The sequence below is a fragment of the Aquarana catesbeiana genome, linkage group LG06, assembly GCF_042186555.1.
Source record: "Aquarana catesbeiana isolate 2022-GZ linkage group LG06, ASM4218655v1, whole genome shotgun sequence".
Taxonomy (NCBI): Eukaryota; Metazoa; Chordata; class Amphibia; order Anura; family Ranidae; genus Aquarana; species Aquarana catesbeiana.
In genome coordinates, this window is record NC_133329.1 from 315,845,161 (window position 1) to 315,868,792 (window position 23,632).

General features: G+C 42.0%; 1 protein-coding gene across 1 annotated transcript in view; it reads left to right on the top strand.

The window, feature by feature from the left end:
• The window catches only part of MCM3AP (minichromosome maintenance complex component 3 associated protein), a 129,812-nt gene that overhangs the window by 3,037 nt on the left and 103,143 nt on the right, over positions 1–23,632 (top strand). The window contains exons 2-6 of the mRNA XM_073633706.1: positions 6,990–9,344; positions 10,731–10,954; positions 16,480–16,558; positions 18,118–18,250; positions 18,345–18,538. Coding sequence (XP_073489807.1) covers positions 7,037–9,344; positions 10,731–10,954; positions 16,480–16,558; positions 18,118–18,250; positions 18,345–18,538 — 2,938 coding nt within the window. The 5' untranslated portion in view covers positions 6,990–7,036. The remainder of the gene's footprint in view (positions 1–6,989; positions 9,345–10,730; positions 10,955–16,479; positions 16,559–18,117; positions 18,251–18,344; positions 18,539–23,632) is intronic.

Here is a 23,632-nt window from a genome sequence, read left to right on the forward strand (position 1 = left end):
GTCCGCCGGCGACCCGCAATCGCAGTGAGGAGAACAGAATGGGGATCTGCCTTTGTAAACAAGGCGGATCCCCATTCTGACAGATGACATGACAGAGATCTACTGTTTCCACTGTTCCTGAACACTGATCTCTGTCATGTCCCAGGCAGCCCATCCCCCCTTCAGTTAGAACACGCTAAGGGTACACAGTTAACCCCTTCCCTACCTGTGTTATTTTTACATTGATCAAGGCATTTTTATGGCACTGGTCAATGGAATAATGTCACTGGTCCCCAAAAAGTGTTATTTGGGGTCAGATTTGTCCACCACAATGTCCTGCTAAAAATCGCAGAGCACCGCCATAACTAGTAGAAACAATTAAAAAAAAAATAAAAGTCCCTAAATCTATCCCATAGTTTGGTTTGCGCAAAAGTTATTGTGTCTACAATCAATATACGCCTATTGCGATTATTTTTTTTTACCAAAAATATGTAGAAGAATATAGAATATGTCGGCCTAAACTGATGAATAGTTTTTTTTTATTTGTATATATATTTTTATATGTATTATAGCAAAAAGTTAAAAAAAATTGTCGCTCTTTGTTTTATAGTGCAAAAAATAAAAACTGCAGAGGTGATCAAATACCACCAAAAGAAAGCTCCATTTGTGGGGAAAAAAGGATGTCAATTTTGTTTGGGTACAACGTCACATGACCGCGCAATTGTCAGTTAAAGCGACGCAGTGCCATATCGCAAAAAATGGCCTGGTCATTAAGGGGGCAAATCCTTTTGGTCCTTAAGTGGTTAAGACCAACTTTATTTTGGCTAGCAGACAGCAACTGGTACAGACAAATTTTGTGAGCCTAGGGTTTCATGTACACTAGCAGCTCCTAATTTTGAGTTTAGGAGCTTTTGGTGTTTTTTTACCAAAGCTCCTGAACGCAACTCCATAAAAGCATATGTATCAATGCACACACAGGCTTGTAGCAGAGTTTAGAAGCTGCTGTGGTTAGGTGAGGTTCAACCTCCCTCAGCCTCTCTCTCCTGAACGCGGAAGAATCTCGTTCAGGATAGGAACGTTTTGACCAGCAAAACCGCTGCAAAATGGTGCAGCGATTTTGCTACGGTAAATGTAGGCAGGGTGTACATGAAGCTTTAGGCTGCATTCACACCTGAGCGTTTCAAAGTCGGGTGTTTTTACCGCGTTTTTGCAGCGATTTTGTACAGGTCACCAATGTAAAAGGCAGAAAAATGCCTGTAATCTGCCCCAAAGAAGCTCATGTTCTTTTTTGAGCTTAGGGCGTTTTTGGTTCAGGTGACAAAATGCTCAGATGTGAACAGGTGCAATTGAAATAATGGGATTTTGTTTGTTGGGCGTTTTACGAGCGTTTTATGAGCTGCAAAAGCTCAGGTGTGAATGCAGCCTAAAGCCGGGTTCACACCTATGTGAATTGGATGCGGATTACACCGCATCCAATTCGCATGACATTTTAAAATACATTCATTTGATTGAGGCTGTTCCACGTATGTGCGGTGCATTCGCACTCCGCATTGCCCAAAAAAGTGTGCGTTTTCTGGGCATTGTGGTGCGAATTGCAAGCACATTATCTTCTTAATGTTAATCGTTAATCTTTAGGAGTTTCTGAGATTAAAAATTGCCTTTGTAGCCCTGGGTTTAGAGGGGAGTGCAGCAGGATTGCAACCCATCCATAAAGAAAAGGACACACAGTACAGTAAATGAATGTGTTGACTATAATGGTGTGTTATGAAGGAACCCATTCCTGCTGTTGGCATACTAAAACCTAAAGAGTAATTACTAATATCTGACCATGGATGGTGCTGGATGCTGAACACCAGGTAACAGATACAGTTGCTGTGTCCGCAAATCTGCCACAATTTATGTATCGGTGGTCAAAAAGCAACAGATTTATTGTAATGTCACAATTTAAAGTGGAACTTCACTCTCCCAATCAACATTGATTATTTTTAGTCCTCATGCTGCTAGCATTCGTAAATGGATAGGAAAGTATATCATATTTTACTTGTTTTAAACTTGCTTTTTTATATACACAGTAAAACCTTGGTTTGAGAGCGTTTTGCAAGACCAGCAACATTTTAAAATAAATTTTGACTTGATATACAAGTAGCGTCATGTCACAACTGAGTATAAAAGAGAAGAGAGGCACCTCTAAGTGTAGCAATATGGTTACATTTAATGAAGGTACAACATTTAGCAACTCACATGGTTGAGGATTAAAAGAGCCACATCTAAGTATGCAGGCATCTGGGTAAAGCTGTCCACATAGACCGTCCTCCACACCACCATCGACATTGTCCCTTCCATGCTGTGCTCCACGAGTGGTTCAAACCTCACTTTCAGAACGCTCTACTGCAGGATAGTGTTCCCAGTCACGATTGCAGACTGACAGCGGTGAGAGCTGGCGGTGAGGAGGATGGTCTATGTGGAGAGCTTTACCCCGGATGACTGCATACTTAGATGTTCCTGTTTAATCCTCAACCATGTGACTTGCTAAATGTTGTACCTTCATTAAATGTAACCATATTGCTACATTTAGAGGCACCTCTTTTCTCTTCTATACTCTGTAGCTCCTGCTGGATTTTGCTTCTAATCCTCTTGTGGAGGCTTCCATTTGTGGATGGACGTTTTATGGTTGCACAACCTATCACATTGCTATAATATTTTTATATGGGCTATAAACTGAAGGACTTATGAATAAATGGTTGTGGATGGAATCATTTGAGTTTCCATTATTTCTTATGGGGAAATTCGCTTTGATATACAAATGCTTTGGGTTACAAGCATTTTGCTGGAACGAATTATGCTCGTAATCCAAGGTTATATATCTCTATATCTCTCTCTTCAGTTACTTCCTGGTTTCTTTCCTAGGCAAATGTCATATATCCCAGGAGTCTTCAGGAGGGGGGGAAAGGAGGAGGGGTTTTCGCAGCTAAGCACACTCTCCTGCATGCTTGAGTTAAGGGCAAATGGATTCCAGGAAGTAAATGCTACATAATCATTTGCCCTTACTCAAGATGTCGCCGGCCACAAATGCTAGGGGCTGTTTTTCAGAGTGATTTCTCAGCAAAATAAAGCATGAAGACATGGATGAATGTGGGAGTTTGCTTGAATATTAAAAACGAATTAAATAAAGTGTTTTTTGGTTTGTGGTGCTTAGGTGCAGTGAAGATTCGCTTTAATGTAATAAAGGTGTTGCAATCCTTTGCGCCCACAACTTTGTCTGAATATCTAAAAGGGTGGCAGAATTGCCTTAAAGGATAAGTTCACCTTTTTATAAATAAATAATGCACATCTTTTTGCAGGTAAAAAAAAAATGGTATTTACTATTTTTATTTACTCTGGAACCTGTAAAACATTGCACTTGTGATCAGCAGATTGCGGGTAGCATGCCAGGATCCTGCAGACCCTCAGTAAGCTGTCTGACCATACCTCCGATATGGGCAGGGAGTTACTGAATTGCAGAAAGAATCCATGAACTATGAGCGCGCTCACCAGTGCCCTCGCAATTTGAGAACTGCAAGCTGTCAGCCGCAGTGGTTGACGGTACTTGTAGTTTATTCATTCACAGAACGCTGCTTTAAAATTGCGACAGTGGGTGAGGAGAAAAGATCCCCTGCCTGCTGTCAAGGGTGGGATCAGGGGAAGAGGAAGCAGATACTGGAACATGTTACATGCTCCACCCTAAATACAGGTGGAACTTGTAGCAAAGGTGAACTTAGCCTTTAAAATCAGCCCTCTGCACCTGTTTAAGAAGTGGTCCACATTATTTCCTAATTTAGTGACATGAGTGGCTTAACTCTGCTGCAAACTAGTTTAGAGTACTTTAGACAAATTTGCAAACGTGGTGCGCCACTTGCAAAATTTCAGCTGCAACAGGAAGATTATGTGAATGAAATTACAGCACAGAAACAACGATAAATCACAGAAATTAATGTTCCACTCACATTTTTCACTCCTCACCATGCAGCATTAATGTGCATCCTTAAAACGAATTGGCAATTTTAATATTTTTTTTTTCTGTTCACTTACCTGATTTATGCCTGTATCTAATTTCACGTCCTCCTTTAGTGGCTGCGGTGCCGTATGTCATTTCCGGCTTTGCATTGGCTCCTGGAAGATGTGTGTCATCAATCCCAGGAGGCAATGGGCATCGCTGGCTCCTTGCAGAAACCCGACCTATTGCTAGTGTGCTCGCTCGCACTGCGCATGCTTGATATTCGCAGGTGCATGCTGGGTAGCCAGTATGCACAGAATCCAGGAAAAACACTGCGGCTTCAGTTGTTCACATTGGAGGTGGCCACGCTGTGCAGGAACTTCACAAAGTAAGAAATTGATGCTGCGCAAATAGAAAACTGGGCATAGTTTACAGCATATCAGTTACACTGCATGAGTGTTCTAGGGATATTTTTGTCTTAAAAGTCACTTCGGTCGGAACACCGCTTTAAAGCATTAAAAAGTCTCTTCCTTGGTTAAAGATCATCAGGTGTATGCTGAAGTATAAGGCTCAAGGCTTGAGAAAGGGGGTGGACCCCCAAAGTGTGTAGTCATACCCACCTCGATCAGATGACATCACTGGGCTTCCCTGAGCTTGAGCTTGTATAGTTGGATCTCGGTCAGTAGAGAGGGACCTCTTGGCAACGGTGATTCTTTGCCGGTTGGGTAGAGCTGAGTGGTGCTTCTACGCCAGACAATTCTTGCACATCCTGTTTCTTCAGGACATGCGAGTAGCCATTTTTAAGTAGTCTTACAAGAATAAAGATTTATAATACTGCACTTAACTGCGCCATCTTTCTCTGAAACCGGATGATTATGTATTGCAAATCCTTTCAGCCAACCTTATGATCTAGGATCCCATAACAGACCTAATAGGCAGGAAGATCACTCTTCTTACTGGTTCAGATTTACTAATTGCTGGGTCATCTCCCAGCTGGTTGGACAGAGGGTGATCATGCTAAATAGTTTTTAGTGGTGCGGCAACAACATAGGAAGCTGAGCCAGGAAATAAGTCAGTTGCAGTTGCAAGACTGGCTGTCCAGAATTACAAATCTTTTGGGAGGTAAACCTGCAAACCTCTCTATTTAAACTATACATTTGGCTGTTTTACCTGGCATATCAGTTTAACCTCAAAGTAAATGTGTATAACAAGTTGAACAACAAGCTAAAATCTTTTAGGTGGAGGGAAGTTAAAATGATACGGTTGAATAAGTTTGCACACCCTTAAACTAATACTTTGTTGAAGCACCTTTTGATTTTATTACAGCATTCAGTCTTTTTGGGTATGAGTCTTATCAGCATGGCACTCTTCTTTGCAAAAACACTCCAAATCTGTCAGATTGCAAGGGAATCTCCTGTGCACAGCCCTCTTCAAATCACCCCACAGATTTTCAAATGGATTCAGGTCTGGGCTCTGGGTGGGCCATTCCTAAGCCCAGACATATGAAGAATACGGGATATTGTTGTCACATGTACCACACAGCCAGTACTTGCCAGATATTCCTGCAGCTTCTTTAATGTTGCTGTAGGCCTCTTGGCAGCCTCCCTGACCAATTTTCTTCTCGTCTTTTCATCAATTTGGAGGGACGTCCAGTTCATGATAATGTCACTGTTGTGCCATATTTTCTCCACTTGATGACTGTCTTCACTGTGTTACATGGTATATCTAATGCCTTGGCAATCCTTTTGCACCCTTCTCCTGACTGATACCTTTTTAACAATGATATCCCTCTGATGTTTTGGAAGCTCTCTGCGGACCATGGCTTTTGCCGTAGGATGCGACTAAGAAAATGTCAGGAAAGACCTACTAGAACAGCTGAACTTTATTTGGGGTTAATCAGAGGCACTTTAAATGATGGCAGGTGTGTACTGACTCCTATTTTTTTTTAACATGATTTTGAATGTGATTGCTTAATTCTGAACACAACTACATCCCCCAGTCATAAGAGCGTGTGCATAATTACACAACCACATTATTTTTGTTTTTTATTCCCCCCCCCCCCCATTTAAATATTTCAGTTTGTTATTCAATTAAGTTGTAAGTTAATAGGTCACATTAAAGGTGGAAAAAGTTCTGGAATGATCTATTTGTCTTTTTTTAATTATTTATTTATTTTCATAATCGGAACCTGACATCTTAACAGGTATGTGTAGACTTGTTATATCCACTGTAAGTGTCAGTCAGTTGTCCTTCCAGCCAGTGTCGGTTAGTGCCAGATTACCCACCAAAATCAGTCACACTAAACGCTGCTCACCGCCATAACTAGTATAGTGTTTGTACAGATCCGTATCTTGATCACGATCAAAACTATACTAGTGTCCTCAAAAATGTTGATGTGGGATTTTTTTTTTCCTTTTCACCATAGTAGCAGAATTCATTTTGGCCTAAATTTATGAAAAAATTCATTTTATTGCATGTGTTTTATAATAGAAATGGAAAAATGTTGTGTGGTGTGTGTTTTTTTTTTTTTTTTTTTTTCAGTCTTTTTTTTCATTTCTTTAATTTAAATAAGCTCTATTTGTGCGAAAATAAATATTATATATTTCATATTCGTACAGTGTTGCATGCCAGTTAAAGTAGCACAGTGCTGAATAGCAAAAATGCCCTGATCATGAAGGGGGTAAAACCTTCCAGAGATCAACTGGTTAATAATGAACCAGTCACTCCCATTCTGAAGGAGTATGCAGTGAGTCTGGTGAAACAAAGAACTATATCTTCACAGGAAAGGGTAGGGATCTGCTACAAACACTGTTAAAATCCATGCAATTGAGTTTGTTTTTTCTCAACAAAAGTGAAAAAAAAAAATCATTATTATTTTATTGCACCTTACCAATCCTTAAATGTGGAGACTGTTTATCTGTTGTGGCTATTTTATTATTCCTGACAAGGTAGCTTAAAGTATATATTATTAGTTATGTTTTTTGCCAGTTTTTATTCTTAATTTTAATCTTGTTTTATTTACTTTTTCTTTATAAAGGTTTTTAACATCTGTACATAGACCTGCAATACTCCTCTGCTTCAGACATGAATTCTAATAATCCATTTGGAGGGCCTCAAAACACCGGTGGTGCCAGTCAGAGCGCTGCATTGTTTGGACAGACATCTGTATTTGGCCAGAGTGCTGGTGGACTCTCTGGCCCTTCATTTGGACAGTCTTCATCCATGTTTGGTCAACTCAATACTACTAGTCAGGCTGCTCCTGTGTTTGGTCAGAGTACTCCTAGCCAGACCCCTGCGTTTGGACAGACTACTGTTGCACAGCCTATTCCATCATTTGGCCAGACAAACAGTGGTTTTTCTGCTCCTATGTTTGGTCAGGCATCCACAGGACAATCAGCCCCTGCATTTGGACAGTCTGGTCCTGTATTTGGACAGGCCACATCTGGAACATCTAACTCTGTTTTTGGGCAGACGACATCCGAGCAGCCTGGTACCATATTTGGGCAGGCCAACTCTGGACAGTCAGGATCTATGTTTGCACAAGACAGCTCTGCACAATCTGGATCTGCATTTGCCCAGGCTACTTCTGGACAGTCTGGATCTCTATTTGGGCAGGCCAATTCTGGGCAGCCTGGGTCTGTATTTGGGCAGGTTGCTTCTGGACAGTCCACAGCTATATTTGGGCAGGCCAATTCAGGACAGTCGGCACCTAAATTTGGACAGACAGCCCCAGCATTTGGACAAGGAAATACTGGACAATCTGCCTCTCCTTTTGGACAGACATCCACTACCCAACCTTCTTCTGCATTTGTGCAGCCAGGTCCTGCTTTTGGACATTCAAGTTCTAACCAAACACCTCTGTTTGGACAGGGTGCTGGTAGCCAGTCAGCATCCCCCTTTACACAAGCAACAACTAGTCAGTCTAATCCACTTTTTTCTCAGCAAGGTAACAATCAGTCCACTTTGTTTGCTCAGTCCAATATTAATCAGGCAGCTTCTCCATTTGCACAGACTGTTTCTAGCCAGTCGTCTACACCCTTTGGAAGTAGTGGCCCAGTATTTGGACAGGCAGCTTCAGGATCATCTGTGTTTGAACAGTTGAGTAAACAGTCTCAGGGGGAATCAAGTCAAGGTTCAGTATTTGGACAGTCAGTGTCTGGCACTACCTTTGCTTTTAGCCAGCCAGCTTCTGGCCAGACCCCTTTGTTTGGGCAGAACACATCTGGGCAAAGTTTGGGTCAGTCATCTTCCGCCCAATCAAGACCAGATGGATCAAGTCAAAATGTTGCTTTTGGACAGACAACTACTGAACAGAATAACTTGTTCAGCCAAACAACTAAATTTGGACAGCCTCCCTCTGGCCAGACATCATCCACCCAGTCTTCTAAATTTGGGACTGTATCCACCACACAAACTGGTAGAAATAATACATTTGCAGAAACAGGTGAAAAAATTTCAATCTTTGGTCCACCTCCAAGTACTTGCTCCTCTGAACAGACTAAAAGTATTGGTCTAGCCTTTGGTGGAGCTACTCAAATGACTACCAATGCTAATGTTCCAGAATCTAAAGTGTCAACTAGCATGGCTTCCTCCCCCTTTGCACAAATGTCTAGTATAGCCTCATCCAATACAGCTTTCAAACCAATCTTTCCAGGTGCTGGTCAAAATCAGGAGGCATCGGAAAAGCCTTTATTTGGGAAACTTTCTGCAGCAGCTTCATCAGGGGAAAGGCAGAAGAGCAGCTTATTCTCTTTCTCTACAGAAAATAAAACTAAAGATGAAACTGGGCCTTTTAGGCCTCCATTTGCAAGTGCTGATAGTAGTTTCACCAGTTTTAATGAGGAGGTTGAAAGACAGGAGACACATAAAGGATTAAAGCGAAAGGAAGACCCAGGCCACTCTACTGGCAAACACGAGTATGCCCCCTCAGATAATGCTCCTCCTGATCTGCATCGTGAAGACCCTTCAGGAAGGAGGTCTACCCGAATAAATAGAGAGATAAAAGCAAGTGCTAATATTTTGTATAAAAGCTTGTTTGATGCTTTAAAAAGTCAAATAAAATCCCAACAAAAGGAGTCAAAAAGAAAGGATACAGATTCTAAGTTGCCAGATCTGGACACATCATCAAGTCAGACAGCTGCAAGAAACCATCAAGGATCTGAATCTAGCCAGCATGGATTGGCTAAACCCCTATTACCAGCTGTACCCATTCAGCCCCCACCGAACAAGCCTCATCCCCCTGCTGGCCTGGGAACACTGAGCAGGACTGTTACAGTTGTTGGACCAAACTTCCAAAGCCCTGACAGAGACAGTTCTGTGGCTGGACCTAGTCCACTATTACCTAACAGAATTCGACCTTTGATGGAACTAGTGATGCCTCAAAAATCTCCACGTATGTACAATAAAATAATCCACATTGTCTTCTTCATTACAGTTTCTATACTAACTGCTAACGATCACAAAAAAAAAAAAAACACTCAGGAAATATAAATAGTGTTGCTTCGATAGAAGCGTGCACATGAGTGAGCCTAAGACCCTTTACTGAAGCGGTTTTCAGATGTTTTTAGTGCTAGAAAAAGTGCCTAAAAACCGCCCCCCATTTAATTTCAGTGTGATTTTATTTATTTCTTTTTTTCAGACTGGGTGCTTTAGCGGGATGTTAGGAAAAGTCCTACAAGCAGCATCTTGGGGTGGCGAAATGCCATGCCCATTGAAATGAAGGGCCAGCGCTTCCAAAGCGCCTGAATAGTGCTTTGGAAACGCCACAACAATGCGCTTTCAACCCCTTCGGCCGCTAGCAGCGGTTAAAAGCACCCTGCCAGCGGCCGAAAAGCGCCGCTTAAACATCGGTAAAGCGTTGCTAAAATGAGCTGTGCTTAACCACTGACGCTTGGACAGCCCCAGTGTGAAAGGGGTCTAACTCTAGTTTGTGGGGTTTGGAGCTATTAATGCTGATCTATCATAGTTTACTTTTCATTTGCAAAATGATCCAAAATCTATTTACTTTATTTCCTATTATAGGTCCTTCTTATGTCTCTCTTTAAAAAAACCAAAGCACATTTTTTATTTTCATATAGATCTAAAATTATTCTCTGCGAAATGGGTATAAATGCAATTGTTGCCCATTGGCTTCTTATTCAAATTGTTTATTGAGTTTTGAGTGTAAGTATTAGAATAAACCTGTACATCTTCAGGTGAGTTGTGCAAATTGGATGGCATAAATGCACATAGAGATTGATTTACTTTTTAAACCTTCAAACCTGATGCAGTATTCCTGCAGAGAACTGGTGGGAGCTGTTTTGGTAACTAGAATAAAGTGATCAACCTGACGGCCGGGGAGAAAAAGAGAAAAAAAAGGGGTGCTGCGGAGGACAGATCCAGTAGCACATCTATAAGGACAGCAGTTCTCCATCAAAACGCCCACTAGCTCCTAGACTTTTAGTCTCTGACATGGAACCTGTTTATCAAAAAAGTAAGTCTCTTTCTGCCAAATGTTTTTGACTTGGTAACTCAAAAGTATTAAAATCAGCAGGTCAGAATTAACAAAGGAGAAACTCTCATATCCTGGATTGACTAGAAATTGATGTGGTCAGCACAATGTGTCCTTCGGGTTACACTGTGGAAAGAAATAATTGTCTTTGTTACAATATCAATTGAGGCCTGCACTAAATGACCTGACAAGTGTATAATGTACTTTTTATAGTATGTTGACTTTAACGGTTCATCTATAAGCATAGTTTGCTGAGAATAACTCTTAATGTTTTGATGTTCTGTTTAGCTTCCTTTGCTAAGACGCCACTTCGCAGAACTAAGCGCAGTGACAGCACTGATAGTATCGGACCACTGTCTCCAAATGAACAAACCTGCATCCAGTTAAAGAATCTCCCTCAGGATCTAAATAAAAAACAGGTTTTGGAGGCATTCTTTAAGAAGTTTGGTAAAATTCAGCGGACGTATTGCAAGCCTGGAAACACAACGGCGATTATTCACTTTGCCCAGCATGTAAGTTTTGACCAAAATGTACTACGTTTATATTGTTAAATGCGTATAGTGTGTGGGTGTGTGTGTATATACTCCATGCCCAAGAGGGTTAAGTGCTGAAAAATAATGGTGGCCACACAAAATATTGACACTTTGGGCCCAATTTGGACATTTTCACTTAGGGGTGTACTCCCTTTTGTTGCCAGCGGTTTAGACATTTATGGCTGTGTTGAGTTATTTTTAGGGGACAGCAAATTTACACTGTTATACAAAAAGCTGTACACTCACTACTTTACATTGTAGCATAGTTTAATTTCTTCAGTTTTGTCACATGAAAAGATATAATAAAATATTTACAAAAAGAGTGTGAATATATATTATATAGTTCTCGTAAGTTTACATACCCTGGCAGAATTTGATTTCTTGCCCATTTTTCAGAGAATATGAATGATAACACAAACTTTTCTTTCACTCATGGTTAGTGTTTGGCTGAAGCCATTTATTATCAATCAACTGTGTTTACTCTTTTTAAATCATAATCGCAACAGAAACTACCCAAATGACCCTGATCAAAAGTTTACATACCCCAGTTCTTAAAATTGTGTATTGCCCCCTTTTAACATCAATGACAGCTTGGTCTTTTGTGGTATTTGTGGATGAGGCTCTTTATCTTCTCAGATGGTAAAGCTGCCCATTACTCTTGGCAAAAAGCCTCCAGTTCCTGTAAATTCTTGGGCTGTCTTGCATGAACTGCACGTTTTGAGATCTCCCCAGAGTGGCTCAATGATGTTGAGGTCAGGAGACTGAGATGGCCACTCCAGAACCTTCACTTTATTCTGCTGTAGCCAATGACAGGTCGACTTGGCCTTGTGTTTTGGATCATTGTCATGTTGGAATGTCCAAGTACGTCCCATGCGCAGCTTCCTGGCTGATGAATGCAAATGTTCCTCCAGTATTTTTTGATAACATACTGCATTCATTTTGCCATCAATTTTGACCAAATTTCCTGTGCCTGTGTAACTCGCACATCCCCAAAACATCAGCGATCCACCTCTGTGTTTCACAGTAGGAATGGTGTACTTTCATCATAGGTCTTGTTGACTCCTCTCCAAATGTAGCGTTTATGGTTGTGGCCAAAAAGCTCAATTTTGGTCTTATCACTGCAAATGACTTTGTGCCAGGTTTGAGACTTGTCTCTGTGCTGTTTGGCGTATTGTAAGTGGGATACTTTGTGGCATTTGCGTAGTAATGGCTTTCTTCTGTTGACTCAATCATGCAGCCCATCTTTCTTCAAGTGCCTCCTTATTGTGCATCTTGAAACGCCACGTTTTCAGAGGGTCCTGTATTTCACCTGAAGTTATTTTTGGGTTTTTCTTTGCATCCAAACGATTTTCCTGGCAGTTGTGGCTGAAATTGTAGTTGGTCTACCTGACCGTGGTTTGGTTTCAACAGAACCCCTCATTTTCCACTTCTTGATTAGAGTTTGAACACTGCTGATTGGCATTCTCAATTGAAAATAATTACCACTGCTCCGGACAAACCAAGCTGAAATCTCTTATCTTCCACTATGCAATGAAGGAGAGAGCCTCAGGTGCTGGCGATTGCTGGTACAATTGTATTCATGTGGGAAAGATCTGGACAGCTGCACACTGAGATAGGCAAATAAAATTTTCTTCTTTATTCAAAACACGGAGTAATACAGTACATGACACCGCTGGAGCAACAGAGCTTAGCCGCTGACGCATTTCACGCTCTGGCAGAGCGCTTACTCATAGCTGGCTTACATAAAAGTGGTAAACACATTTATACATAAAATACATAACATGTGACCTAACAATGAGATAATGCTGAGCAGCTGGATACTGGCCGCATGAGATCTCAGCACTCATTAGCAGGTTAATAGCATGAAGTGGGAACACACTTGATACAATATAGAATGGAAAGAACAGACAAAAATCTAAATAATAAAAGTGAGTGACCTATGTGGTTTGTCTATTTATTGCATTAAAATTAAAGTGAATGTGGAATGTATGGAATAATAATGAGCAATGAAAGTAGAATACAAAAAACGTGAAACCAAAATATCCATAAGGGATTGTATAAAATAAATGTAAACATATATAAACAAGATTTAGGGCAAAATATATGAATTTATATATATGAAACATAAATGTCATTAGTAAAAGATAAGAATAAAGCGATAAAAAACAATAATATAGAAAAAATGTATAGGTGTGGGTGTGTGTGTGGTATGTATATAAAGATAATTCAAAACCTGATTTAATTGATTGCTTCACCAGTTTCTTATTGGTGGTTTTTTATCCTTTTGTTCTATTTAGCTGTGACTACATTCACTTATCTTTTAGCTATGAGTAAGCATCTCTGTATGTGAAACTCGTTAGCTATCGCTATTCCCCTATCGTATCTGATGACTTTTGTTGGATTTTAATACTTTTTGAAATAAAGATGACTGTTTTCAGAGTGCAGCAGTCCGGGATTTCCTTGCTACTATAGACTTGTGCACAGTCTGCACCTGATCCTTATTGAGGGTGGAGGTTTTCCTTTACGGTCCACGGAGCTTGGAGAGTGGCATCACCTTTTCCTAACCACTAGAGGGAGCCAGGTCACTCGGTATAGCCTACTCTTGTACAGTGTAGGCAGGAAGTGAAAGAGTGGACGTTTTTTGTTAAACATGTGGGTTAAAAGTTCAGCAAGGTTTCTAGACAAACAGAAACAGATTATGGATAATGAAGTGCAAGTACTACCTAGTGGATAGATCCAGGACCAGACACAATTATATACTGCATTGGTGCAAAAAAATTTGCGTAAAGGCATACTTGTATACTTACTGAGTTATCTGAGGGCTTATACAACTGTTTGTACTGATGCCCATGCAGGGATGTATCAACATTTTAAGGGAGTTGTGTCTCCAGATTAGCGTGCGTTTGATATGCACAGGCTTAAATTTAGGTTGCACTGAAGCGGCATAGAACCTGCATTCAGAATGCATTGGATGTGTTTGGCTAGTCCTGCAAACTAGTATTGGGCCAAATGCAGTTGGGCAGGTGCAGCATAATACAACATTTTTTGCATGCATACCTGTATAATTGCATATGAACTGCATGTGTATTTGCATCTTTATATGCCTGTTGTCATAGAACTGCATATTTGCATAAGAACTGCAATTATTGCATGCGTGTTTGCATAGCAACTGCATATTTGCATGCTTTTGCATAGCAACTGCATATTTAAATGTGTGTCTACATAGCAACTGCATACTTGTATAAACTGCATAAGTGCATGAACAGCAAAGATGCATACCTGGGTACCTTGCATACCTATGTGGTTGCATAATGTTAGACCAACATAGTTTTGGGCTTGCATCCTTGGGGGTTTGCGTAATAAGGTTTTGGCAAATCTAGTTGCTACTTTATTTACCTGTTTTATGTAAATGGCTCCAGAAGAGAGAGGCGGCCAGTTGAGGCAGGTACACCGCCCTCAGGTCCAGTGATCTGGCGGTGTTCACATCTCCTGATGGACCAGTGGCATTAGGTGTATCTGAGCCACTGTGATGTTTGGCATTGCAGTGAGTCTTGACGTATTAGAATGTCATTAGGTGAATTTTTAGTGGAGCTGCAATGGACTGCGGCCGCATCACCCTGAACACACCCAATCTTGCATTGAGCCTGGTTAATACTTGGATGGGATTCCAGATTTAAAGTGAAATATAGGAAGCAAAGAGTATCCTTCGATGCGTCTCTGCAGGAGGTAATTCTATTTATGTTGAAGCGGTTCCCTACTTGCAGTTCTACTCCAGGTCTTTTGTAGGGGAACGTTCCCTCTGTTTGGAACATGAAGGTCCAAACATTGGATTGCCAGAGGCCTCTGTCCTCTGAGTATTACAGAGCTGAAATTGGTGGTTGATTGAATCTGGAGAAGGGGATATTTTCCTTCCAGTGATATGGAAGATAACCACTGATGCCAGTCTCTTCAGTTGGGGGGTGGGTTGGTTTGGAGCTGGCTACAGTTCAGGGGACTTGGTCTCCACAGAAGAGAATGCTGCCCGTCAATTTCTTGGATTTTCGGGCAGTACACCTTGGTTATTGGGCAAACCAGTTGCACAGGTTTATGGGCTGTGTTCAGTCCGACAATGCCACTGCAGTGGCATATATAAACCACCAGGTTGGCACCAGTAGTCGAGCGCCCCTCCATGTGCTGATCAGACACACACAGAGACAAGAGCGTAACCCCCACCCCCCAATAACCGATTAATGTCTTTGCAGAGGGAACACATCCTCCCCAGACGATTGTCTGTGCATTGCACAGGGGCCCTTCACTGGTGGACATATCCTCACTCTGCAAACACTTCTCTACATCTTCCAGGAAGCTTTCCACTACCAAATGGGCCTTAAACCGCCGTCAGTCTGCTGCAGCCTGGTCTAAAGAGCGAGCTGGGGCAGAACTAACACTGGGAGACAATACATCTTAATAAAATTTCCACAACAATGCTTTCTTTGCATTAAGGTGAAAAACCTTCCGTGCTGCAGCAGCCCCCCTTTTTATATACCTGAACCCGATATTTCCAGCGACAAACGCGCACAGAAGCTCCAGAAGCTGCCTCTGGTACTCATTAGATAGATTGATAACAGCAGGAGCCAATAGGTAATTAAACCTAATGGGTTTAATTACCCTGCAGTGACAGAACTGACAATTGTGTGTGGTTTTTCTTTTTTCAGTTTTATGATGGGTCAATCCCAGTTCCCTCAGAGGAACGTGATAACCTCTAGATCAGGGATATGCAATTAGAGGACCTCCAGCTGTTGCAGAACTACAAGTACCATGAGCCATAGCAAGGGTCTGACAGCCACAAGCATGACACCCAGAGGCAGAGGCATGATGGGACTTGTAGTTTTGCAACAGCTGGAGGTCCGCTAATTTCATATCCCTGCTGTAGATGTGTGTTAGCAGACATGAAGATGTAGCTAGTTCTAAAAGGGGGGGTCACAGCTGCTGTGTGTCACCTATTGTTACAAAATGTCATGGCTGACGGAGGCATGTAAACTGACCACGGTGTCAGGGCTCAGCAGCCACGATAACCCGTGGTCAGTTTCTAGAGGGGAGGGCAGAATAAGGCAAGGATCGGCCAGGTTTTTTACAGCTTCCAGAGGGGCAAGTTAGCACAACACTGTTCATCCTGCTATAAGGGAACAGGATATCTCCCCCCCCCCCTTTTTTTTTTTTTTTAATTTTTAAATTATTTTTTTTGGGGGGGGGGGTGTACAAACACTTTAAATGGCTTCTAGTTGTTTAGACTCCTAAGGCCCTTTCTTCTACTGTACTTTAAAATAGCATTTTTGATTATAATGAAATTCTAACTGAAATCCTTCTTCTTTTTTTTTTTTTTTTTTTATTCGGATTAATACTATATTATCCTAATTCTGCTATTCAGAAGTTACTAATTTTGAGTTCTCATCGAGGATATACCTCACATTATAGTGGTTAATACTATTCTGTTTCAAAAAATGTTTATTTCCCTCTTTGTACAGAAAGCAGCAGCAAATGCCAGGAAAGCAGTGAAGAAATTCCACCAAAATGTCTCTGTGTTTTGGTATCGAAAGAAGTCCAGTGAGTGAAATTTCATATAAGTTACAGTTGTAAAGTGATTTCTTTTCTTTTTTGTGTGTGTGTCCGCAGCATAGCACTATGGTGGTGAGTCTCACAGCCACTCGCAGTCAAGTGTGTTCTAATTTCCACTCATCTGGGTCACAGACCAGTTGTCTCTTTACTTGGTCTCTAGTAGAAGAAGAAACTGTGTGCGTTGTGTTGTTGGTGGAAAATGAGTGACAGGAATCTGGAGCAGCAGATTAACATCAAATTTTGTGTGAAAATTGGCAAAAGTGCAAGTGAAACTTTAGCTCTGTTGCAATAGTCTTTTATGGTGACCATTCCATGATAAAAACAAGTGTTTTTGAATGGCATAGGCGGTTTAAAGCGGAGTTCCACACAAAAATGGAACTTCCGCTTTTCGGAATTGCCCCCCCCGCTGTCACATTTGGCACCTTGCAGGGGGAGCATATATACAGGTATTTTGCACCCACTTCCAGGCATAGATACCCAAGCCACCCACGGGTATCTACGCCACTTCCGGCGCCTTCTCCGCGCCCCCCCCCCCCCCGCTGTCTTCTGGGAGACACACAGGTCCCAGGAGACAGGAGGGACCAGTGGAATCGTGCAGCGCGAGTCGCGAATGCGCAGTAGCCATCCAGGAAGTTTAGCCGCAAGGCTTCATTTCCTGATTCCCTTACCGAAGATGGCGGCGGCAGCACCTGAGAGCCGAGGGACAGATCGGCTTCAGGTGCCGACATCGTGGGCACCCTGGACAGGTAAGTGTCTTTATTCTAAAAGTCAGCAGCTGGAGTATTTGTAGCTGCTGACTTAAAAAAAAAAAAAAATCGCTTTCAGGAGGGGTAGAAAGATGTCCAAGGTGCAAGAAGTGGGCAAATGTGGACAGTGTGCAAACCTTCAAACTCGCTCATCCACACTATATTGTCAAAAGTATTGGGCCATCCCTCCAAATCATTTGGAGGGGGGATTATGGTGTGAGGGGTTGGGCCTGGCCCCATAGTTCCAGTGAAGGGAACTCTTAAGGCGTCAGCATATCAAGACATTTTGGACAATTTCATGTTTCCAACTTCGTGGGAACAGTTTGGGGATGGCCCCTTCCTGCTCCAACATGAGGTCCATGAAGACATGGATGAGTGAGTTTGGGTGGAACAACTTGACTGGCCTGCACAGAGTCCTAACCGCAACCCGATTGAACACCTTAGGGATGAATTAGAGCGAAGTCTGCGAGTCAGACCTTCTCATCCAACATCAGTGCCTGACCTCATAAATGCGATTCTTGACAAATGGTCAAGCTTTCCCATAGAGACACACCTAAACCTTGTGGACAGCCTTCCCATAAGAGTTGAAGCTCTTATAGCTGCAGAGGGTGGGCTAACTCAATATTGAAATATTGAGTTAGCCCACCCTCTGCAGCTATAACAGCTATGGATGAAGACTGGGATGCCATTGAAGTTCACAAGCATGTAAAGGCAGACGTCTCAATACTTCTGGCAATATAGAGTGTGTATATAGATAGATTACATTTATAAAATAAATAAATATAATATATTTTTTATTAGGTCCAGGCAAGAGAGAAACACCCCTGCCTAAGATAGACAATCAGCAGGAGGAAAGAAAAGAAATGCAGAGTGAACAAGAGAGCAATGTGCTTGCTTCCCCTGTGTGCAAGCCTCTTTTCCGTACAATTAAGGGGTGAGTGCAATAGTGCATGCACAGTTTGGTTTTTGTACCTGCACAATGAGTATATTGTGTTGCTTTGACCTTTTTTGTGTTTGAATTTCTATAGATCTCCTCAAAAGAAATCTCACTTTGCGAAGACTCTTCAGTTTGATGTTGATAATACAGATGCCCCAACAACATCTTCTGACTCTGCGATTCCATCTCTGCCACCTTCACTTTTGCTTCTTGTGGGAACTGTGGCAGAAACTCCTGAAGAAAAGTATCGCCTGCTGGACCAGAGGGACAGAATCTTGCGACAAGGTACGAACAGATCTTCTTTGGTTGGCCATACCAGGACATATATTAGGTTGGCCATACAAGAACAGATTTATTTATTTATTTTTTTTTTTTTACACCAACAGTAATAGGTAGTGGCCCACCCAGACTCATCTAAACAGTCACAATGCCATGTCTCAATGACTTTCCTTCCCAACCAGTCAGAGGTTCTGTTGGACTGCACACAGACTAAAAGCCATGTTCTATGGTTGAATATGTTTTTATTAGAATCAACTTGTTACAGTAAAGCTATTAGGCTGGGTTCACACTTGTGCAATCACAGACATCGCATGAGATTCAAACCGCGCTGCTGGGCAGATCACATGCGATGCCTGTACAATGTGAATTCAGCCATACAAATTGTATGGCTAAAATCGCATTGCATTCGCACCAAAATGGTGCAGGACGCTTTTTTTGGTCCGCACTGGAATCGGATCGCATGGGTGTTCACACCCATGCGATCAGTTTCCTGCGCCATTTGACAGCTCTCACTGCGATCCTATCTGGGGGTATCATTAACTTTACACTAACACCCCCAGCGGTTCGCAGATGTCATTGTGAGCCAGTGTGCAATTCAGGTGCGATACGGGAACCGACACTAGATTGCAGGGTTTCCCACATCAGTGTGAACCGGAACGCAAAGGCAAATAAAGAGTCAGCAATAAACGAATATTAAAAAGAAATCCAATAAAAAGGTCTCAACAAACACAGTTGTTTATACCTCAAGCAGCGGAGCAGCCTAAATCAGAAAAAAAGCATGCCTCCCAGTGATTTCTAGATGACATACTGTTGTCACAAACGGAAAAAGAATGGGTCGAACAACGGAAAGGGAAAAAAAAAATGGGGGCAAGGAATGCTCTGGGATACGTGAATGAAATATAAAAATAACATGCCAACCAAGTAAAAAGGGCAATGGGTCCACCCTCCAAGAAGTCCATGTGTAACTGCTAGGGAGGGGACTCTGAAGATATAGCAGGCTAGGGGCCTGCAGGGGTGGTGTCCTCGGAGGCTAATAGACCCCAGATCTCTCAGTAAAGAGTACCTGTCACTCGCCATGCTATCGCGAGGGATGTTGCTCATCCCTTTTTGATAGCCATAAAGTTGAAAAAAGTTAGACAGTGTAAAAATTTAAGTAATAAGAAAAAACTTAAATGCGCCCCATCCCCCCCCCTTACCTGTGTAAATGCAAGTGCATACGTACATTGTGTGCGCTTATATAAAGTGCAGTAGTAGTCGCCGTTTCACGAGCATGTGCAAATTTAAAGCATGACTTGTTGGGTATCTATTTACTCTGTGTAACATTACTCTTTTATAAATTTTAAAACACAATTGAGTATTATGTTGTGTTTTTGTGCATTAAAATTCACTAAAGTGTATTTCTTCCCAAAATATTGCATTGGAAAGACCACTGCGCACATATCGTGTGACCAAAAAAAATTGGGACACCCACAATTTTGTTGTCTAGGCCCCTGCTTAAAAAATATACAATGTTTGGTATTTTAAGTTATTTTCCAGCTAAAAAAATGCTGGTTTTTACATATATGGGAGAAGTGTTAGAATTGGCCTGAGCTGAAGTGGTTAAAGCTGAACTTCGGTATCCTGACCTCTTTCACCCTTAGGAAAAGACAGTCAAACATTCCCAGCGCTCAGTGGTTCTCTCCAGAAGGATAGCCAACCAATATCGTATCGCATACACCAGGGGTCTTCAAACTACGGCCCTCCAGTTGTTCAGGAACTACAATTCCCATCATGCCTTGTCATGTCTGTGAATGTCAGAGTTTTACAATGCCTCATGGGATGTGTAGTTCCACAACAGCTGGAGGGCTGTAGTTTGAAGATCCCTGGCATACACTGTCCAAATGCCCGGTGGATGCAGCTCTTCTTGAATTGGAATATCCCATGTGGAGCTACAAAAAACAAAGGTGAAGACGCAAACCCTTAGTGAATATCCGAGAATTTATTAAAATGAAAAGCAACCAATAACATGGATACTCACAAAGTACCAGTATACAGCATGTGGGTGAGCACAGCTCTGAAGAAGGTGGTGCGGTGCGCCCCCGAAAAGCATTAGTATGTGAGGTTTGAAGAAACACTTAGATATTCTACCTCATGTCATCCTTCCATGTACATGCTGTATACTTTGTGAGTATGCACTTTATTGGTTGCTTTTCATATTAATAAATTCCTTTTTTACTCAGATTTTTTTTTTTTTTTTTAGTTCTTGCTCATGTATAGCCCTCTCTTTGTGCTTAAGGCTGGGTTCACGCTATTTGTGGAGCGGCTCGCTGCAGGGGGTCTGGGGCGTCTCTGTTCATGGTTTCAGGGGTGAATCAGGTCCGAATTTTTGCCTAAATTCATACCTGAAACTGAGCCAAAGACCCACAGGACCCTTCTGCAGTGCGCTCCGCGGCCACCACGGAGATGTGTGAACCAGCTCTATTGAGAGCCGTCATGGTCTCCTGTCATGTGAATTGGATGCGGAGAAACAGCTGTGGTTCTGCCTTGGTAAGAAGAATCAGTGCAAAAAAAAGCCTGTTGGTAGCTTGATTGGCATAGGTGCCTGATTTGGTTTTTCAAAGGATAGGCATGAGTCGCCCGCTTTAGTAAAAAATCCAGTTACTTTTTTCACCTAATAAAATTGTGTTTTGTGGCTTTAAACTGCCATTTCCTCACTTCAAGGTAAAATAATTTGTTTTCAGTATCAGCTGGTGGTGTGCCCACTTGTGAAATATTCTTTATCCGCCACTAGGTGGAGAGTAGATTTTGTGGCATTGTTATCTAGATGGATCACATTTAGTCAACAGCCTTGCTGGGTGACTGCAGCCTCAACGGTTCTAAGTCCATATTGATTTTTTTTCCCTTTTTATTGTGGAAGCATTTTATCCTTGTGTCTTAGTTAATCAACTACACTATAAGGGCTCTTTCGTCTACCTCTTTTTCGGTGGACACTCTGAGCTTTATTAGAGATCTCTGGTTATCTCCTCAGGATCCTTCAGTTCGCGATCTACCACCACACCCTAGACCCCTTAGTTCTGCCTTGACTCCCCTTTTTTTTCTTTTTCGTACACTACGTGTGGGCTAAGTGTCTTTGGAAGCAAGTCCTTCTTGTTTCACTGGGGCACTTTTTGATCGCCTTTTGGGGGAATGTTATTCTCTCTCTCTCTCTCTCTCTCTCTCTCTCTCTCTCTATATATTCTTCCTTGAAGGCATGTCAAACACTTAGGTTTTGCCTTATGGTTCAGGTCAGGATTGTCATAGCTGCCTGCCATGTTATTCCCCTGACGGCTGATCCCTATTCTGTTCCTCGCAGGGTGGATTCTTCCCTGCTTCCAGATTCCAGGGCCTCTACTCTCAGGGAACAAGTCCCTCTTTCTCTTCTTTAACCCATTCATCTTTTACAGCATCTAGCATCAGCCCTTCTCAAGGGTCACAAGGCCACCACCTGTTTTTCCGATTTGTTCTTCAAAGCCATTTTTGACAGGAGGCAATTTGAGCCTCTGCTTATCCCTGGTTCAGCTACAAGCTGCACCTTCTCTCAAATGTTTTTTAAGGCCATTGACTTGTTCTTCTCATGAACCTGTTGCTGCAATTTTTTGCTTTTTGCTTGTCCACCCCTCAATTTATTGCTTGGGGGCCTGCCATGGTCTAAGAATCCACTCCTGTGTCCTGTACAGGACACAGGATTGGAATTTTGCTTGAAAAAAAAAATTGTGCCTTTTACAGAGTGGGTGGGGTTTTATGGGTACATTGAGGGGTGGTTTCCAGCAAAGCTTTTTCCAGTGTCCCATCAACTAAATGTAACTGTACAGTGAGGCGAAAAAAGTATTTGATCCCCCGCTGACTTTGTACGTTTGCCCACTGACAAAGAAATAATCAGTCTATAATTTTAATGGTAGTTTATTTTAAGGAGACAGAATAACAACAAGAAAATCCAGAAAAACGCATTTCAAAATTTTATAAATTGATTTGCATTTTAATGAGTTAAATAAGTATTTGACCCCTTTGCAAAATGTGACTTGGTACTTTGTGGCAAAACCCTTGTTGGCAATCAGAGGTCAGACGTTTCTTGTAGTTGGCCACCAGATTTGCACACATCTCAGGAGGAATTTTGTCCCACTCCTCTTTGTAGATCCTCTCCAAGTCATTAAGGTTTCAAGGCGGACGTTTGGTCACTCGAACCTTCAGCTCACGCCACATTTTCTATGGGGTTAAGGTCTGGAGACTGGCTAGGCCACTCCATTGTCATGCTGGAATACCCATCCATCATCCATTTTCAATGCCCTGGCTGAGGGAAGGAGGTTCTCGCCCAAGGTTTGACGGTACATGGCCGCGTCCATCGTCCCTTTGATGCAGTGAAGTTGTTCTCACCCCTTCGGAGAAAAACGCTCCCAAAGCATAATGTTTCCACCTCCATGTTTGACAGGGATGATGTTCTTGGGGTCATAGGCAGCATTCCTCCTCCTTCCAAACACGGCGAGTTGCGTTGATGCCAAAGAGCTCAATTTTGGTCTCATCTGACCAACACTTTCACCCAGTTCTCCTCTGAATCATTCAGATGTTCATTCGCAATCTTCAGACAGGCATGTAGATGTGCTTCCTTGAGCAGGGGGACCTTGCGGGCGTTTTAGAATTTCAGTCCTTCACGGCGTAGTGTGTTATCTATTGTTTTCTTGGTGACTATGGTCCCAGCTGCCTTGAGCTCATTGACAAGATTCTCCTGTGTAGTTCTGGGCTGATTCCTCATCGTTCTCATGATTGTTGAAACTCCACGAGATGAAATCTTGCATGGAGCCCCAGACAGAGGGAGAAGGACAGTTATTAGCAGTGGATCAAATACATGGTTGTGGAAGGATTTATTTGAGTTTCCATTATTCCTTATGGGGCAATTTGATTTGATATACGAGTGCTTTGGATTGCAAGCATGTTTCCGGGACAAATTTATGCTCGCAATCCAAGGTTTTACTGTACTTTTTTTTTCCCCTCACTGTATATATATATATAACCCATGGTCTAAAGCTGGCTGCACGTTATACAATTTTCCTTTACATTTACCAAAACCTTTATAATATGAGTTCAAAC